Source organism: Monodelphis domestica, chromosome 3 (genome assembly GCF_027887165.1).
Source record: "Monodelphis domestica isolate mMonDom1 chromosome 3, mMonDom1.pri, whole genome shotgun sequence".
Classification (NCBI taxonomy): domain Eukaryota; kingdom Metazoa; phylum Chordata; class Mammalia; order Didelphimorphia; family Didelphidae; genus Monodelphis; species Monodelphis domestica.
In genome coordinates, this window is record NC_077229.1 from 41,576,678 (window position 1) to 41,597,109 (window position 20,432).

Genomic DNA, 20,432 nt, shown 5'->3' on the forward strand with positions numbered 1-20,432 from the left:
TTGGGATTAGCTATACTTTGAATGTTTGATAGAATTCACTGGTGAATCCATCAGGTCCTGGGGATTTTTTTTAGGGAGTTTTTTGATGGCCTGTTGGATTTCATTTTCGAAAACGGGATTATTTAGGAATTCTATTTCTTCTCCTGTTAGTCTAGAGAGTTTATATTTTTGTAAATATTCATACATATTGTCTAGATTGGTATATTTATTGCCATATAATTGGGCAAAGTAGTTTTTAATGATTGCCTTAATTTCCTCTTCATTGGAGGTGATGTCCCTCTTTTCATCTTTGATGCTCTTAATTTGCTTTTCTTCTTTCCTTTTTTTAATTAGATTGACCAGTACTTTGTCTATTTTGTTTGTTTTTTTCAAAGTACCAGCTTCTAGTCTTATTTATTAGTTTAATAGTTCTATCAATTTCTATTTTATTCATTTCTCCCTTGATTTTTAGGATATCTACTTTGGTTTTCTTCTGGGGGGTTTTAATTTGTTCACTTTCAAGTTTTTTATTTGCATTTCCAATTCATTGATCTCTGCCCTCACTAGTTTGTTACTATATGCACGCAGGGATATGAATTTTCCTCTGATTACTGCTTTGGCTGCATCCCATAAGGTTTGAAAGGATGCCTCACCATTGTCATTTTCCTCAATGAAATTATTAATTGTTTCTATGATTTGTTCTCTAACCAATTTTGTAGTATTATATTATTTAATTTCCAATTAATTTTTGATTTGGTTCTCCATGCACCCTTACTGATCATTATTTTTATTGCCTCATGATCTGAAAAGGCTGTATTTATTATTTCTGCTTTTCTGCATTTGAGTGCCATGTTTCTGTGACCTAGAGTATGATGTATTTTTGTGAATGTGCCATGTGGTGCTGAGAAGAAGGTATATTCCTTTTTGTCCCTATTTATTTTTCTCTGTATGTCTATTAACTCTAATTTTTCTAAGATTTCATTCACTTCTTTTACCTCTTTCTTATTTATTTTTTTATTTGATTTATCTAAATTTGATAGTGGTTGGTTCAAATCTCCCACTAATATGGTTTTACTGTCTATTTCCTCCTTCAATTATCCTAGTTTCTCTGTAAGAAATTTGGGTGCTATACTATTTGGTGCATACATGTTGATTAGTGATATTTCCTCATTATCTAAAGTCCCTTTTAACAAAATATATTTACCTTCCCTATCCCTTTTGATCAGGTCTATTTTTGCTTTGACTTTGTCAGATATCATGATTGCAACTCCTGCCTTCTTTCTATCAGTTGAGGGCGAGAAGGTCTTACTCCATCCTTTAAATCTGACCTTGTGGCTGTCTACCCGCCTCATGTGTGTTTCTTGAAGACAACATATGGTAGGGTTTTGGATTCCAATCCATTCTGCTATTCATCTACGTTTTATGGGAGAGTTCATCCCATTCACATTCAAAGTTATGATTGTCACTTGTGGACTCCCTGGCATTTTGATATCCTCCCCTAATTCTGACCTTTCTTTTTTAGTTATAACCTTTTAAGCCAGTGATTTACTTTAAATCAGTCCCCCTAGTCCCCTCCCTTGATAGGTTTCCCTTTCTAGTCCCTCCCTTTTTGTTCTCTTCCCTTTCCCCCTCTCCTTACCTCTCTTTTTGTGTTCCCTCCCCCCTACCTCCCTTGGTTTTCCCTTCTCCCTTACCCTGTTGGATAAGATAAGATTCAAGATCCCAATGGATCTGGATGCTCTTCCCTCTCAGAGTTGATTTCACTGAGAGTAAAGTTTAAGTAAAAACTCTCTTCCTCTCCTTCTTATAGGAGAATTCTTCCCCTCCCCTTCCCATGTGTATCATTGTGTGAGAAAGATTATTCTATTTAGTTTTTTCTATTTCTTGGAGTATATCTTAGAACCATCAATTATTCCCCCTCTTCCTTTTTCTTTCTATCCCCCCTTTCTCCATATCATCTTGATGCCCCAAACTTTCCCTATGTGTGATTCTTCTTACTACTCTAATGATGCATACAATTTTTGAGAGTTACACATTACATTTTCCCCACATATTAATATATATAATTTGATATAAATGTAGTCCTTATAGAAGAGAGTTTGAATAAAAGAAAAAGATAACAGTTTTCTCCTTTTCCCTTTCCTTCATATTTACCTTTTCATGTTTCTCTTGGTCTTTGTGTTTGATGTTGAACTTTCCACAGAGCTCTGGTCTTTTCTTTACAAACACTTGGAAATCTTGTATTTTGTTGAATGCCCATACGTTCCCCTGGAAGTATATAGTCAGTTTTGATGGATAGCTGATTCTTGGTTGAAGACCTAGCTCTCTTGCCTTTCTGAATATCATGTTCCATTCCTTACAGTTGTTCAGAGTGGAAATTGCTAGGTCCTGTGTGACCCTGATTGGTGTTCCTTTATATATAAATTGTCTTTTTCTGGCTTCTTGTAAGATTTTTTCTTTTGCTTGGAAGCTTTGGAATTTGGCAATTACATTCCTGGGAGTTGTCTTTTGGGGATTTAGTGTAGAGGGTATTCTGTGAACTCTTTCAATGCGTATTTTTCCCCTTGTTCTAGAATCTCTGGGCAGTTTTCTTTGATGATATGTATTATGATATCAAGATTACTGTTTATTTCTGGCTTTTTCTGGTAGACCAATGATTCTCAGATTGTCTCTCCTTCCTCTGTTTTCCAGGTCTGTCACCTTGTCAGTGAGATATTTTATATTATCTTCTAAGTCTTTAATCTTTTGACTTCGCTTTATTAATTCTTGCTCTTTTGCAAGATCATTGTCTTCCAGTTGCCTGATTCTGACCTTTAAAGACTGGTATTCCTTTTCAGTTTGGTCTGACCTGTTTTTTTGAGGCTTCGAGCTATTTTTGCATTTGAATATTTTGGTCTCTCAGATTGCTGAGTTCCTTTTGCATTGTTTCCCATTTTTCATGCCAGAAGGCTTCCATCTTTTTGATAATTTATGATTCAAATTCTTCAAGAGTTTGTGGAGAATTTCCATTTCCATTGGAAGGTTTTGGAGCATTTGTTTGTGTCTCCTCTTCTATCTCCTCTGTATTTTGTATTTTTGCTCCATAAAATGTGTCCAAAGTCACCCCCTTCTTCTTGCTTTTCTTGGTGTTTGGAGGCTTTTGCACTTCTGTACTGTTTGATATCTCTAGGGTTTTTCTTCCCCTTTCCAGTCAGAAACCTGAGTGAGAATGACTGGCTCTTAGTGTATTTGACTTTAGCCACAGGCAAATTGTCCATTCTCTGCAGCTGCGCTGTCTTCCCTGGGAGGTCCAGGGTCTGCCCTCTCCTACCTGCTGGGGTTTTGAGTGTTAGTGCTCTCAGTTCCCTCCAGTTGCTTCTCCGCTGCCTTACTTCCATGCTCTGAGCCTGGCACAGCACTGTCCACAAGGTACCTCAGTGTCTTTGCTGGCCCTGAGGGTCCTGTCCTTTCAGAGGGCCCTGCACTCTAAGGGGGGAGGGGTCCTGGCCTCCCTGAACTCTGAGGACTCCTGATAGGATTAGGTTCAGCTGGGTTGGTCTGGATATGCCCCGAGGCAAAAACCTCTGGTGAAACTCAGATGGAAGGACTCAGCCAGGGGGGGCTACAGGCTCCCCCCAGTCTCTCTCAGGGTGCTTCCCTGCTGTCTGTGTTGGAAGCCCTGAGACTGGCCCAGTTTGCTTTTAAGGTGCACCCTTAAGAGCAGCACTTTTGCTGGCCCTGAGGTTCCCGCTGCTGCTGCAGGCTCAGAGCTCTGGGTTGGGGGGGAGGGGTCCTGGGACCTTCCTTCTGCCTTCCCCTTAGACCCGAGTGTTCTAGGATTCTGGCTTTTGGGGGGCTTACCTTTTAATTTGAGTTCAGAAGGAGGGTTCCTTGGCTCTGTCCTGTTGTTAAGTTTGAATTTCAGTCCCCTAGGAGCATTCAGTTTGTGATCGGTAAGGAAGGGTTTTCAGAGGTCTGAACTTTTGCTGCTTCTAAGCAGCCATCTTGACCAGAAGTCCCAGTCTATATCTTGTTTGTGCATACGTGATTGAATTTTACCTGCTACATTATGCTGAGAGTTCATGAGAGCAGGAACACTGTATATGTGTGTGTGTGTGTGTGTGTGTGTGTGTGTGTGTGTGTGTGTGTATTTCATTATATCCAAAATTTGCCACAGGCACAACTGCAAGCCTGGTCCATAGCACTTGCATGGTAAAGGCTGTCTGACTGGCTAACCAATAAAGAACTCAGAGTAATGGAGAACTAATTGATCTTCTCTGTAGAGCCCAGAAATCACCAGTCTAATAAGGTTTGCAAAACCCACGTTCAAGAACAGAGGTCACATGAAGAGGCAACATATAAAATTGAATGAGTTTGCAAATGCTGTTTGAATATAAAGAGATTTGTCTAACTGACAAGAGTGAGCATTGGAAGTCATGTAGTGAGCAGAGAAACACCTTCAAGTGATTCAGGGCTTTCTGAATAGATGGAGGACATCAGAGCCTTAAGCCCCCAATTGGGAAATGTTCTCCCTCATAGGTTTTCCAGCCAAGATCCTCTAAATGCCTGCCTCCACTTCCCTTGGATGTTGAATGCATTGAGGGGTGAGGCTCACCCAGTTAGACAAGTGAAGTTGAAGGCTGGTAACAAGAGGCAAGTCAAAAGAGAGAAAATGTAAACAGTAACACATATAGGTGAAGATTGGGATCCTTGAAGGGTGTGGCTGTGAGCATAAGAGGGTTCATTTCTACTTTAGCAAAGCATTTTAAAGTCTCTTTTTTTAAGATGAAGAGTCATATGACTGACAGCCCTGTTACATGATTTCAAAGCTTAGATCTCAGGCACAAAAGAAATTATTATTAATCTTTTGACATCAGCTTGGTAGGAAGTGTCTAATGAAGGGTAACCAGGAAATCTCTTGCCTAGGAATTTTGTCATTTTTATTTAGAGTTTAAAGAAAGGCACATTGTACATTAGCAATTCAGGTGAAACAATGATGGGAGAGGAGGCAACATTCTAAAAGAACAACCGGAAGTGGAACCATCTTTGAAATCTAATAACTGGGACCAAAGTTGAGAAGAGCTGGGCTCCTATACCCTGAGCCCTCCAAGAGATTGGCTCAGCTCCTCATGCTTTATATAGTGGATTTTGGAGATAAGGTAGGATATTTTCTGTTCTTTTCTGCACCAGGTTCTGATTGGTTCTCACACATGAGCTCCAGATTGGGGATCAGTGAAAAATGAGCAGGCAGGCAGAAGAATGAGAAGATTCAGAAAATGAAGCAATATTTAAGGAGACATTAAACAGTTTCAGCTTCTGTCCAGGAGAGAATCGAATCCCTTATTTAGACTTTCACAGTGTTCAAAAAGTTGCAGCTTGGAGAGAACTGATGACCCCTCTGACTGCTCTGTCCCAGTTCTATGTTTATCTGAGACAGGCTACATTCTAGTCAAATAGAGGCTGGTGAGAGATGCAGGAGAGAGAAAAATCAGGTATTCCATAGGGGAGTCTTCCCTTTGGAGCCCATGGAACCCTGGAAGAGAAAAATGGCAGAATTTTCCCAGAGTCTCCCTTAAAGTGAACAGTGGACAATCCCAGAGGCAACCTCCCTGGACTATTGAAAGAAAGGTATAACAATACAGTATGATTTCACTTGTGGAAATGAGTACAGTGGAATTCTATTCCCATCCATGTCTTACAAAGAATCCCATGGGCAGCTAGGTAGTACTCCAACTGCCTAGTCATGACTGATCTTCTGCCTTCAAATCAATAGTTAGTATCAATTCTTAGACAGAAAATAAGGTTTGTTTGGTTTTTTTACTTCACAATTTGCCTTAGAATCAATAATGTGTATTGCTTCCAAGGTAGAATAGGGATAAGGGATAAGGGATAAGGCAATGGGGGTTAAGTGACTTGCCCAGGATCACCCACATAAGAAGTATCGGAGGCCAGATTTGAACCCAGGACTTCCCGTCTCTACGCCTGGCTCTCCATCCACTGAGACACCCAGCTGCCCCCCTCTTCCTTTTTAAAAATAGAGAACTATATCTTCCATCTTAGCATTGATAACTCTGGAACAGTCTCTCACCCACTTCCCTGTCTTGGTGTCTCCAGGTCAACTGAGAGGAGCTGAGCTTTCTGAGGCTGGAACCACCTACCATGGCTGAGTCTCCCACAGCTGAGCAGCTGGAATCTGTTCTTAACACCACAGTGCTGACGAGTGCAAATTGGAGCTTAGATCCTCCGACTGAGGCAGCTGGAGAATCTGTGCCACTCCATTGGACAGACATCCTCTCCCTGGTCATTGCCCTGGTCGGGCTGGTGGGGAACAGCATCGTCCTGTGGCTGCTGGGCTTCCGCACCCAGAGGAGCCCCTTCTCGGTCTACATCCTCAACCTGGCCGCGGCCGACGCCCTCTTCCTTGGTAGCTACTTTGGGCTCCGCATGTGGACAATTGTTGGCGATTTAAACCCTTTTGTCCTGATGCTGCTGTGGTTCTGCATCCTAGACTTGCCCTACTGTGTGGGTCTGAGCCTGCTGGCTGCTATCAGCACGGAGCGCTGCCTCTCTGTGCTCTTCCCCATCTGGTACAGATGTCACCGGCCCAAGCACAGGTCTGCGGCTGTGTGCGCCATCCTATGGGCTCTGCAGGGCCTGTTCTGGGGGGTACTTGGGGCTCTTTATTTCATTAATAAGGACACCTTCTATGATCTCTACTTCGATCTCTACTTGGTCCAGTTCAGCTGGTTTGTCCTCCTCACCTGTGTGCTGTGTGTGTCCAGCCTGATGCTGGTGCTGAGGGTCCAGTGCAGCTCCCAGCGCAGGCGCCCACCCAGGCTCTACCTCCTGGTGCTGCTCACAGTCCTTGTGTTCCTGCTCTGCGGCCTGCCCTTGGGGATTGATGATGCAGTTCAGCTTTTTAGCAGTTCCACTGTAATTCCTTCTGAGCTCTCCTGGCTCCTGGCCTGTGTGAACAGCAGCGCAAACCCTTTCATTTACTTCTTCCTGGGCAGCCAATGGTGTAGAAGAGGGAGGGAGCCGCTCAGGGTGGTCCTGCAGAGGGCCCTGGGGGAGGAGCCGGTGTCAGGGGGTGGGGGAAGGGCACTTCCCACCCCAACACTCTGCATGAATTATCCTGAGGATGAGAACAAGATGCTCAGAAAAGGGATCCCATGAAATGCCCCCCGCCCCTTCCACCAACCCTGCGGAGGGCAGGAGCACCCCTCTCACCTTTCTAGGAAGGGAGACAAGATCCCTCCCCATCCCTTATGGTGGTTCTTGGGGTTTGAACTGTGATAAACAAGCATTTATTAACTGCTTACTATTTGCCAGACGCTTTGCTAAGGGCTTCACAAATATCTCATTGAATCCTCACCATATCCCTGGGAGGGAGGTACTCTCATGATCCCCACTTTATGCTTCAGGAAACTGAGGCAAACTGGGGGTTCAGAGATTTGTGCATAGTCTCAAAGCTGGAGTCTGAACCTGGATTTGAACTCAGGTCTCCCTGGCTCCAGGATCAATGCTGACTGCATTCCGGAACCCCTACTGGCTGGAGGCTCCAGGATTTCCTGGGAGGAGATCTATGAATCTGGTGTCACAAATCTACAGGAGAGCCATTGTTGAGTAAAGTCATAGCACAGGAGATAGAAGGCAGCCAGAGAAAACTTGAAAGGCCTAATACCTACCCAGTCTTGGCCATGACCTATCAGAAGCAGCCAGTAACACATTAGAGAGAGCACTAAGCCTGGAGTTAGGAAGAGCTGAGTTAAAAACCAGGCTCAGGCACTGTCTGGTTGTGTGATTCTAGCAAAGTCAATTAACATCTGTTTGCCTCAGTTTAACTTCAGAGGTAATAACAATTGACTTCGACCCACCAGGTTGTTGTTAGAATTAAATGGCATAATTTGTAAGAGTGATTTGTTCACTGCCTGGCACATTGTGGGCACTACCTAAGGTTTATTTCCTTCCTTTTCCCTTCTTCCTCTCTAGAGTAGCAGCAGGATCCAGAGCCAGTATTGGATAGATCATTGTTAAGAAACAATACATGCCATAAGACATTCAAAGGATTAACTTGAGCAGGCCATCTAGGAAACCAGAAATCTATACTCCCTTTATGATCAGATAATGCCATGTTCATAACCCAGGAGGAGTCAGAGCCACCACCAAGACAGGGATGGGATAAATTAATGGATAAAGAAATATGACTGAACAGCCTCCTTTATTGCTGATGAAAACATTGAAATAAGAAAGCAGGAAATTTTAATTGTGATTAGGTCTGCTCTCTAAGGGGTATATAACAGTGGAGAATGATGTACACCCCAATGAGACCTGTCTTCCTCATATCAGCTGTTAACTTCTACTTAGAGTTATAAAATCTGCCTTCAAATGCCAACTGCTGATAAATCAGTCTCTGAGAAGCATCTATTTTACAATATTTTTGTTGTGAAATTGCTCCTGGGTAAAAGATTGCTTCTTGATAATGAGTCTAATCTAGCCCAAGGGAGAACCAAAGCTTCTCACTTTCCTGGTCTAATTTTATATTGCATTAGTAACCTTCATCCTTTCCCTTGATTATATCATAGACATACTAAGGACTCGTCATATCTTTCTTCAAAAGGTATGAAAGTTTCCATGGAGCAGAGGAGAAGGAAGGATGTTTCTTGTCCTTCTTATCTTACCCAGAAAACTGATGCGTGAATGGGTAAAGCAAGCTCTTGTGGGCATTGCTGCTTTAGAATGTGCTCATCCTGATGGGAAGGGAGTGAGGGAGGGTGAGCTGAAGTCTGGGCTATCAGGCCAGACATGTACCCAGGGATCTAGATATGATGAAGGAACCTTGGTTTTCCGAGGCCTGAAATTAGGATCTGAACCTTTAGACTCTCCCCATTATTTACATCCTTATCAGACCCTGCATCTCTACCACCTATAATAGGGTCCCCAGGTAAAGTGGGACATGAATATCTGTGTTAATGGTCTTTCAGTGCCAAGTAAGCCTGGGTGCCATCAGGATATTTCCTAAATGCTTCTTCAATCCCTCAATCACCATTGGATAGATAGGAAGAAAAAGACTTACCAAGGAAGTGATTTGCTCACATTGCCAGAGAGGAGAAGTATCTGGGTGAGATTATATTCTGAATAGAAGCCCAAGTAAGAAATCCCTAGAGAAAGTTATATTCCCAAGTCATTCTGTGACTAATGCTTTGGGGATGAGATATCTGGGAATTTTGTGTTTGTGTGTGTATATATACACATATATTAGTTTATTATTCACTTGCTTAACTAATGCATATATCTATGTAATACAATAAATAGTGTTGTCAGTGATTCCCAAATATGCTTATTTCTTCATGTATGTAAACTATATATATGTACACAAATGCACTCATACATGCATGTGTTAATCCTTCATCTGCAAAGCAGATGTTTCACTGGAGCAGGCCTCCTTTCTTCATCTGTATTCCTAATAATAGAATCTCAGGCTCTACTATATTCTCCAGGTGAATCTGAATTTGGGGAAGAATTATTTGGTCTCATTTCCAGAATTATGCTGGGAGGACTGAAGATGACTTTTTTGTTTCTTATCTAAACCATAGGACACAGGACTATTCTGTGGAATTCTGAAAGGAATCTGGGAAAGACAAATAGAATGGGGATGGATAATGGGCCACTGTGATGCTAGAGATGTCTCTGAGCTCAGTTGGGGATTTAGAGAGAATGAACTGCCATGCATACACATTATACCTGCTCTGAGTCTGGGAAATTACTACCCATGGTGTAAAAGAATAGAAAGTTTCTATTTTGTTAGGTGATGGGCAAAATTCAAGCACCTATGAGCCAGTGCTCTGTACCATCTCTGAGCTGGAATGAACAAGTGCTGGAGGAGAGGGGATAGATTAGCATCTGATGATATCTTCTGTGATTGCTCCAATCACTCCTGGTTTTCTTGAAATTTCCCCTGTAAGTTTTGGGCTTTTATTGGGGATGGACTAAGAAATAAATTTTCTTCTTACATATATTCATTATGCTATGAAAGAAAACATTAAAAGTGAAAAAATAGGAAATTCCACTAGTTCTGGGTAAACATGGCTGCAATCTAGAGGCGAATCACTTCCTCTCCCCAGCACCGAATGAAATAGACTACCTCAAAAGAGCATAAAAATCACCTTTGGAAGAACGGAGGGACTCTCCAGTACCCCAAAGAAACAAAAGTACGTGGGGTTTGAACATTTCCACACTATAAGAAGGAGGAAAACTTTGCACAAAAACGTGAACTGAGCCTCCCTCCCCACCCCCCACCCCCCACCAAACTGGAGTAAGTTATCAGAGTGCTCACTGGGACAGTGAGTGCTTGAGGAATGTCTCTGTCTGGGGGGACACACCAGGGTCCTTCGGATCTAAAGACTGCTAGGAAACGACCTCTCAGGGCAGTTTCACAGGAGAATCCTGTGCTGAGCTCAGGGTCAGCTGCGCTGAACACAGGGGTGGCCCTGCTGAGCACAGGGGTGGCCACATGGAACACAGGAAAGGTTGCGCTGAACACAGGGGCAGCCGCACTGAGCACAGGGGCCTTCACTCTAAGAAACCTTGGAGGCTGGGAAGAACTGGTCTGAGGCAATCTAAATTCACAGAAAACCCGCCCATATAACCCAGACCCCAGACCAAAAAGGAAAGGGGAATAAAACCACCAAATGAATGGCTCACATGGCCCAAAATCAAGCCTCCAAGAAGAAAGGGAAAAAAGTAACTCTTGAAAACTTTTATGGTGGGAGAACCCAAGGAAAAGAAGAGAAAGAGGTTGAAATCCAAACAAAATCCAAACATGCCTCCCAAAATGGAAATTATCCACAAGCTCTGGAAGAACTCAAATTGGAGCTTATCCAAAACATGGAAACCTTCTGGAAAGAAAAATAGGAGAAAGACATCAGCAGTCTAATAGACAAGACTTCACAATTGGAGAAAGAGCTGGAAGCATCTAATAGAAGGGCAGACAAAGCAGAAAAGCAAAACCAGTCCCTAATGACCACAATTAAGCAAATGGAAGACAGTGAGCTTGCAAAACAGCAAGAATTAATAAAGCAAAGCCAAAAAATTAATGAATTAATTAATGACATGATGGTCTACTTAAAGAATCCTAGAGATTCAACCAAAAAGCTAATTGAAATAATCAACAACTTTATCAAAGTCGCAGGATACAAAATAAACCCACATAAGTCATCAGCATTTCTATATATTTCCAACACAGCTCAGCAGCAAGAACTAGAAAGAGAAATTCCATTCAAAATCACCTGAGACAAAATAAAATACTTAGGAATCTATCTCCTGAGACAAACATGGGAACTCTATGAACACAACTACAAAGCACTCTCCACACAACTAAAACTAGAGCTGAACAATTGGAAAAACATTAACTGCTCATGGGCAGGACGAGCCAATATAATTAAAATGACCATCCTATCCAAACTTATTTATCTATTTAGTGCCATACCCATTGAACTTCCAAAAATTTTTTTTACTGATTTAGAAAAAAGCATAACAAAGTTCATTTGGAAGAACAAAGAATCAAGGATATCCAGGGAAATAATGAAAAAAATACAAAGGAAGGTGGCTTTGCAGTCCCACATCTCAGATTATATTATAAAGCAGCGGTCATCAAAACAATTTGGTACTGGCTAAGAGACAGAAAGGAGGATCAGTGGAATAGACTTGGGGTAAGTGACCTCAGCAAGACAGTATATGACAAACTCAGAGAACCCAGCTTTTGGGACAAAAATCCACTATTTCATAAAACCTGCTGGGAAAATTGGAGGACAGTGTGGGAAAGATTAGGTTTAGATCAACACCACACAACCTATACCAAGATAAATTCAAAATGGGTGAATTACTTGAACATAAAGAAACTATAAGAAAATTAGACGAACACAGAATAGTATACATGTCAGACCTCTGGGAAGGGAAAGATTTTAAAACCAAGCAAGACTTAGAAAGAGGCACAAAATGCAAAATAAATAATCTGGAATACATCAAATTAAAAAGTTTTTGTACAAACAAAACCAATGTAACTAAAATCAGAAGGGAAGCAACAAATTGGGAAACAATCTTCATAAAAACCTCTGACAAAGGTTTAATGACTCAAATTTACAAAGAGCTAAATCAATTGTACAAAAAATCAAGCCATTCTCCAATTGATAAATGGGCGAGGGTCATGAACAGGCAGTTCTCAGCCAAAGAAATCAAAACTATTAATAAGACATGAAAAAGTGTTCTAAATCTCTTATAATCAGAGAGATGCAAATCAAAACAACTCTGAGGTATCAGCTCACACCTAGCAGATTGGCTAACATGACAGCAAAGGAAAGTAATGAATGCTGGAGGGGATGTGGCAAAGTAGGGACATTAATTCATTGCTGGTGGGGTTGTGAATTGATCCAACCATTCTGGAGGGCTTCTTGCAACTATGCTCAAAGGGCAATAAAAGACTGTCTGCCCTTTGATCCAGCCATAGCACTGCTGGGTTTATACCCCAAAGAGATAATAAGGAAAAAGACATGTACAAGAATATTCATAGCTGCACTCTTTGTGGTGGCCCAAAACGGAAAATATGGGGATACCGCTCTATTGGGGAATGGCTGAACAAATTGCAGTATCTGTTGGTGATGGAATATTATTGTGCTAAAAGGAATAATAAAGTGGAGGAATTCCATGGAGACTGGAACAACCTCCAGGAACTGATGCAGAGTGAGTGGAGCAAAACCAGGAAAACATTGTACACAGAGACTGATACACTGTGGTACAATTGAAGGTAATGGACTTCTCCATAAGTGTCAATGCAATGTCCCTGAACAATCTGCAGGGATCTAAAAAACACTATCCACAAGCAGAGGACAAATTGTGGGAGTAAAAACACTGAGGAAAAGCAACTGCTTGACTACAGGGGTGGAGGGGATATGACTGAGGAGAGACTCTAAATGAACACTCTAATGCAAACACCAACAACACGAAAATGGGTTCAAATCAAGAACACATGTGATATCCAGTGGAATCATGCGTCGGCTATGGGGGGTGGGGGGGGAGGAAAAGAAAATGATCTTTGTTTCCAATGAATAATGTTTGGAAATGACCAAGTAAAATAGTGTTTTTTTAAAAAGTTAAAAAATAAAGCAAGCAAAATATGGTATGTTTCAATCTGCATTTATGCTCCATCGCTTCTGTATTCTGGAGGTAGAAAGCTTTGAAATTGTTCAGCCATTCCACAATTGATGGGCATCTCCAGAATTTTCAATTCTTTACACTTCAAAAATAGCTTATGTAAAAATTCTTATACATATGGACACTTTCTTTTCTTTTTTTTTCTACTTCATCTCTTTGGGATACAGAGCTAGTAGGGATAGTACTGAGTCAAAGGGAATGCACAGATATACAGCAATTTGGGCATAGTTCCAGTATGCTCTCCAGAATGGTTGATCACCTCACAATTCTATCCAACAATGCAATAGTTTCCCAGGTTTTCCACAGCTACTCCAACATCAGTCATTATCCCTTACTATCATGTTAGACAATTTGAGGTGGTCTTTCAGGGTTTCTTAAATTTGCATTTCTCTAATCAAGCGATTTAGAGTATTTTTTTCATAGGATTAGAAATAGATTTAGAGACACCTAGATGGCAGAGTACAATGGTTTGGAGTGAGAAGACCAGAATTCAAATTTGGCCTCAGACACTTATTAGCTGATTGAATCTATTTCTCTTTCCCTTATTTGGGAGAGGTGAGCACATTTGCTTGAAATATGTCATACCTGTCCCTGATGGATCCACATACACATTCTGATAGTGTCATGTGTACAAATAAGACACATAAACACATGCAAACACACACCCACATCAACAATATGCTATGAAAATGGATGATATGATAATTAGGGATCACTTCTTTCCAGGAATATCTGCTAGGATGAGGGTCAGAGCAATCAGATGTGGGAAGGAACCAAAAAGAATGAGTGTATTCCACAATGAGGTTTAGGAAATTAAGGGGGCATCAGGAATGCGAGACTCATTCTACCTACCATCATCAATGTACTTAGTAGTGTCTTCCCTCATCTGATCCAAGCCTTCTTCCTTCCATGTCAGGAACTTATCTTGTCTGAGACCTTAAAATATTAACCAATATGGCCATATGGCGTGGAAGTGGGTAGATCACAAGGCATCAGAGGAAGAGGAATGTTAGCAGAGTCATGAGGAGATGCTGAGATAAATCCCCTAAGTGGATATTTTAAGACATCTGTGCTCTGATTGGACAGTTCTAGCATACCACAAACTACAAGGACTTATTTAAGATCTTGATTTCACTTGCTGTACCCTAAATTTCCATTCAGAGGTTCTCACAGTCCCAGGTGCACACACAAAAAATATCACTAGGTAAGTCTCCCCAAGGGCAAATCTTCACTTGTGGGTAGACCTGTTCCTTCTGTCCTGGAGGAGATGATGTAGAAGGGAGTAGCAGAGATACTTTGTCACCTTTGGGGATTGTGGTAAGTTTTAGAAGTTGGAATCCCAGGGGGAAAATTTTGAGGGAATAATAGAGGAATAAATGCTTCTTTTCTTGCCTTTCTCATTCCCTTATCTCAGCATCATTTCCTTTTCCATTATCTTCTTTGTGTCCTCTTTCAGTGGTCCCTTCCTTCTCTTTGTGTACAATAGGAGAAGACAAATTCATTTTGAAGGGAGTGGGGGAAAAGAATTACTGTAGAGGGCAGCTGGGTGGCTCAGTGAATTAAGAGCCAGACCTATAAATGGGAGGTCCTAGGTTAAAGCCAACCTCAGACACATCCTAGCTGCACCCTAAGCAAGTCACTTAACCACCATTGCCTAACCCTTTACCACTCTTCTGCCTTGGAACCAATACATGGTAATGATTCTAAGATGGAAAGTAAGGGTTTAAAAAAAGAATTACTCTCAGCACATATTGATAAGCTGAATAATTTGAAATTTTGGAAAGAGGTTATTTTATAGATATCCAGGCAGATTTTAGTATGTGTAGATAAAATACGTATCTGATTTCTGTCTCTTTTGCTCATTCCAGGAATCAGTTTAACACTAACCACTCTTCCTCTCCTTTGAAAATTAAAAAGAATCAGAGTTAGCAAAGAGTTCAGTAACATTATCACACAATCAAGAAATCTCTTTTATAGCCTACAAATCCTACCATCATCTCATTGGCCACCTTCATTTCATGGGGGGGAAGAGGGGGAAGGGATTAATCACTCATGAGAAGCCTAGCATCTCAAAATCATAGAGTAGCAATTGGAATGGACCTCAAAGGAGACGAAAGATACTCAATACACTTTGACTCCTTCTGTAATAATAATTGTGTATCTTTCACGGTTGTAGATAGGAATTATATTGTCATTATAAAGTATTACATTTGTATTGTACAAATGTATTATACTACAATATTTTAAAGGTTATCAATTAGAAGAGGGATTTGTTTTGATCTTCTTGACCCTAGCAGGTATTCCAAGGGGAATGGCTACAATTTACTAAAGTAAAATTGTGGTTGGCTATCAGGACATACTATTTAACAATGCGTCTCCCTTGGGATTCATGGGAAAGATAAGACTGACATTTAAAATAATATCAAGATTGGGAAGCATAAGAAAGAGGAAAATCTATTTGTGTAATAGACCTCACAACTTTCTGAATTAGTTCTCAATGATGAACATACTTCTCTATTCCATATACCAATCCTATCCTGGTGATACTGACCATCACCTTGCCATTGCTCAAGGGCCATCCTCAATCTCCCACTTCCCATTGCTTTACATCCATCTCCCTCCTCCCATACACACACACACACACACACACACACACACACACACACCTCTAACCTCTTTCTTCAGGTACATCCTCTCTTTACACCTCCTTTTTGACCTTTGAACTGAATGTCCCAGAAGTATCTTAAAATGTCTAAAATAGAACTAAATATCTTACCTCTACACTAATCCAAGAATCTGCTGAACTTCATAGTGTTGTATTCTCATCTTCAACTTCTCTCACAAACACACACCATCTAGTCATTCAGTTGCCCAAATTTGCTGTTTCTATGCCCCCATCATCTCATTTGTATGTATTCTCCCCTCAAATCTCAGCTCAAGTTCCACTTTCTGCAAGAATCCTTTCTTGGTTCCCCTTTATCTTCCTGTCTTCCCCTTCTTCTCCCTCCCTTCTCTCTGTCACTACTCCCAATATGTCTTGTCTATAACTTGTTTGAACATAGATGATTGAATTCTACCTGCTACATTATATTGAGAGTTCATGAGAGCAGGAATACTGTGTGTGTGTGTGTGTGTGTGTGTGTGTGTGTTTGTGCTTCATTGTAGCAAGATTTACCATAGCCATAACTGTAGGCCTGCAACATAGCAGTTGCTTGATAAAGGCTGTTTCACTGGCTGACCAATAAGGAAGGCAGAGGAATGAAGAACTGATTGGTCTTCTCTGTAGAGCCCAGGAATCGCCAGTCTGATGAGGTTTGCAAAACCGACATTCAGAAATTGTAGTCACATTAAGAGGCAACATATCTTAAGCTCTCCTTTATGGATCAATATTAATTGAATGAGTTTGCAAATGCTGTTTGAATACGAAGAGATTTGTGTCACTGACAAGAGTGAGCATTGGAAGTCATGTGGTGAGCAGAGAAACACCCTCAAGTGATTCAGGGCTTTCTGAATAGATGGAGGACATCAGAGCCTTAAGCCCCCAATTGGGAAATGTTCTCCCTCACAGGTTTTCCAGCCAAGATCCTCTAATGCCTGCCTCCACTTCCCTCGGATGTTGAATGCATTGAAGCTCACCCAGTTAGACCAGTGAAGTTGAGGATAAGCAAGAAGAGGCAAGTCAAAAGGGAGATTATTAGAGAGTAACACACGTATGGGAAGGTGTGTGGTGCTTGAAGGCTGTGGGTGTGAGCACAAAAGGGTTCATTTCTACTCTAGCAAATCATTTTAAAGTCTCCCTTTTAAAATGAAGAGTCGTATGGCTGACAGCCCTGTTACATGATTTGAAACCTTAGATCTCAGGCACAAAAGAAATCATTATTAATCATTTGACATCAGCTTGGTAATAAGTGTCCAGTGAAGGGTATCTGAGGCATCTCTTGCTTAGGAACTTCGTTATTCATTTTTAGAGTTTAAAGAAAGGCACATTGGATATTAACAATTCAGGTGAAATAATTATGGGAGAAGATGCAACGTTCTAAAGAGAACAACAGGAATCAAATGTAATGGACTTCTCCATTAGTGGCAATGCAATGACCCTGAACAACTCGGAGGAACCTATGAGAAAAACCACTATCTACATCCAGAGGAAACACTGCGGGAGTAAAAACACGGAAGAAAAACAACTGCTTGAATACATGGGTTGAAGGGATATGGTTGGGGATGTAGACTCTAAATGAATATCCTAGTGTAAACAACATGGAAATAGGTTCTGATCAAGGACACATGTAATACCCAATGAAATTGCACATTGGCTGCGGGAAGAGTTGGTGGAGGGGAGGGAGAGAAATAATGTGATTATTGTAACCAAGGAATAATGTTCTAAATTGACTAAATAAACTAATTCAAATGGGAAAAAAAGAGAATAACAGGAACTGGAACTATCTTAGAAGTCTAAAAACGGGGATCAACGTTGAGAAGAGCCGGGCTTCTATACCCTGAGCCCTCTAAGAGATTGGCTCAGCTCCATCTCCTGCTCTGTATAGTGGACGTGGGAAATAAGGTAGGATATTTTCTGTTCTTTTCTGCACCAGGTTCTAATTGGGTTCTCACACATGATCTCCAGATTGGAGATAGGTGAAAAATGAGCAGGCAAGTTAGGAAGTTGAGGTTAAGTGGCTTGTCCAGGGTGACACAGCTAGGAACTGGCTGAGGCCAGATTAGAATACGTTTATTCCTGCCTCCTGACCTGGCAGAAGAAAAAGAAGACTCATACAATAAAGCAATATTTAAGGAGATGTTAAAGGACCTCAGCTGTACAGGAGAGAATCAAATCCCTTATTTAACCCTTAACAGTGTTCAGAAAGTCTTGGCTTGGAGTGAACTCATGACCTCTCTGACCACTCGGTCCCAGTCCTATATTTGTCTGAGACAGGCTATATTCTAGTCAAATAGATACTGGTGAGTGAAGAAGGAGAAAGAAAAATCAGGTATTCCATGGAAGAGTCTTCCCTTTGGAGCCCATGAAACCCTGGAAGAGAAAAATGGCAGAATGTTCCCAGAGTCTCTCTTAATCTGAACAGTGAGCAATCCCAGAGCCAACCTCTCTGGACTTTTGAAATAAAGGCATAACAACACAGTATGATTTCACATGTGGATATGAGTATAGTGATTTCGTATTCCAAACCATGTCTAACAAAGAATCCCATGGGCAGCTAGGTAGCACAGTGGATAGAGTGCCAGGTCAGGAGGCAGGAATAAACATATTCGAATCTGACCTGAGTCAGTTCTTAGCTGTGTGACCATGGACAAGTCACTTAACCCCAACTGCCTACCCATGACTGATCTTCTGCCTCCAAATCAATACTTAGTATCAATGCAAAGAAAGAAGATAAGTTTTTTGTCTTAGAATCAATACTATGTATCACTTCCAAGGTAGAATAGGGGTAAGGACTAGGCAATAGGGGTTAAGTGACTTACTCAGGGACACCCAGCTAGGAAGAATCTGAGACCAGATTTGAACCCAGGACCTCCCATCTTTAGGTCTGTCCCTATCCACTGAGCCACCCAGCAGCCCTCCTCCCTTCCTTAAAAAAAATAGAAAACTCTACCTTTCATCTTAGAATTGATAACTGTGGAACAGACTCTCACCCACTTCCATGTCTTGGTGTCTCCAAGGTGACTGAGATGAGCAGAACTTTCTGAGGATGGAACCACCTACCATGACTGTGTCCCCCACACCTGAGCAACAGGAATCTATTTTTGACACCGCAGTGCAGACAAGTACAAATTCAAGTTTAGTTCCTCTGGCTGAGGCACCTGGAGAATTTACCTTAAACGACAGAATAGAGATCCTCTCTCGGGTCATTACCCTGGTTGGGCTGGTGGGGAACAGCATCATCCTGTGGCTGCTGGGCTTCCACACCGAGAAGAGCCACTTCTCTGTCTACATCCTCAACCTGGCCACGTCTAACGCCCTCTTCCTTGGTAACTACTTTGGGCTCCACTTGGGGAGAATTGTTGGAGATTTAGATGATCTCGTCCTGTACCTGCTATTGTTCTACATCTTAGGCCTGTCCTACTGTGGGGGTCTGAGCCTGCTGGCTGTGATCAGCACTGAGCACTGCCTCTCTGTGTTCTTCCCCATCTTTTACAGATGTCACAGGACCAAGCACATGTCTGCCTCTGTGTGCCCCATACTGTGAACTCTGCCCAGCCTTTCCTGGGGAGCATGTGTGGCTCTTAATTCCTTTGAAAATGACCATTTCTCTGTTTTCTCCAGGGCTCTTCCCTTGGTCGAGTTCTGGTGCCTCGCCCTCCTCACCTATGTGCTGTCCATATCCAGCCTGACCCTGGTGCTGAGGGTCCAGTGCAGAACTGTGAAGATTAAATTAGTTTCTCTACTAAAAGTGTTATATTTTATAAGGTTTATTAAGATTATTAGAAATCAAGGAAATAAGAAAATACAAAATAAGAAAAGCACGTGCCTAGGGCTGAATAGCCCATTCACAGCCACTTACATCTTGCATGCCAGGTGGAGAGAAGCATGTGCTTAGAAGCAAAGAAGAGAGTGAAGTAGGTGTTACAGCCAGTTTAAATACAATTGTGATCTCGCCCAGGTGAGGATCTCAGGTGAGATTATAAGGAATTCTGGGAAGTACCAAGGACATCTGGGGATTGAAGTCTCGGTTCAAATCTCCATTTTTACATTCCCCACTTTGATTGTTACTGGGAAAGCAGTTTCTCCAAAAGGATCATGAAAACATAATCAACTTAAGGACTACAATAATTTGAGGATAAGAGGAAAAAAAGAACAAAACCAATAATTGCTAGATACATTGACAAAAAACAGTTAGGGGGCAGTTCCCTTTTGGCATGGAAATATACATACAAATAAATGTTCAATCAACCACACCCAAAGTTCATTCTTGATCTTCTCCTGCAGCTTGTGATCTGGAGGCATCTTCATGATGTGTTCTCCAAACACTTCAGTTTCTGGATTCGGAGAGGTATCATGTTTCTTAACCTAAAATTCTTCTCAAAAGAAATTTAAAGTTTGCAATTTAAAATAACAAGATTGTGTATATATATTTTACATTCCCCTGTGAAGAGGGTGATTGAAAAACACAGGGGTCATTTAGGAATGCATGGCTGAGTTATGAAGTATATGAATCAATTTGCAAGAGACATTAAAAAGACATCAGAAAAATCCAAATAAAAAAATAAAAAAAGATAATTTCTGGATGAAATATAGACTATCAAAGTCT

At 41.3% G+C, this 20,432-nt stretch overlaps 1 protein-coding gene across 1 annotated transcript; it reads left to right on the plus strand.

The window, feature by feature from the left end:
- The first annotated feature begins 6,117 nt into the window (after nt 1-6,117).
- On the plus strand, nt 6,118-7,134 carry LOC100028856 (mas-related G-protein coupled receptor member X1-like). Its single transcript, XM_001378734.4, has one exon. It carries the CDS (start codon nt 6,118-6,120, stop codon nt 7,132-7,134), a length of 1,017 nt encoding a protein of 338 aa, XP_001378771.3.
- Nucleotides 7,135-20,432: the final 13,298 nt, after the last annotated feature.

Excerpts from the sequence above, each read along its gene's own strand:
- LOC100028856 (XM_001378734.4), top strand. The coding sequence starts at position 6,118 with ATGGCTGAGTCTCCCACAGCTGAGCAGCTGGAATCTGTTCTTAACACC.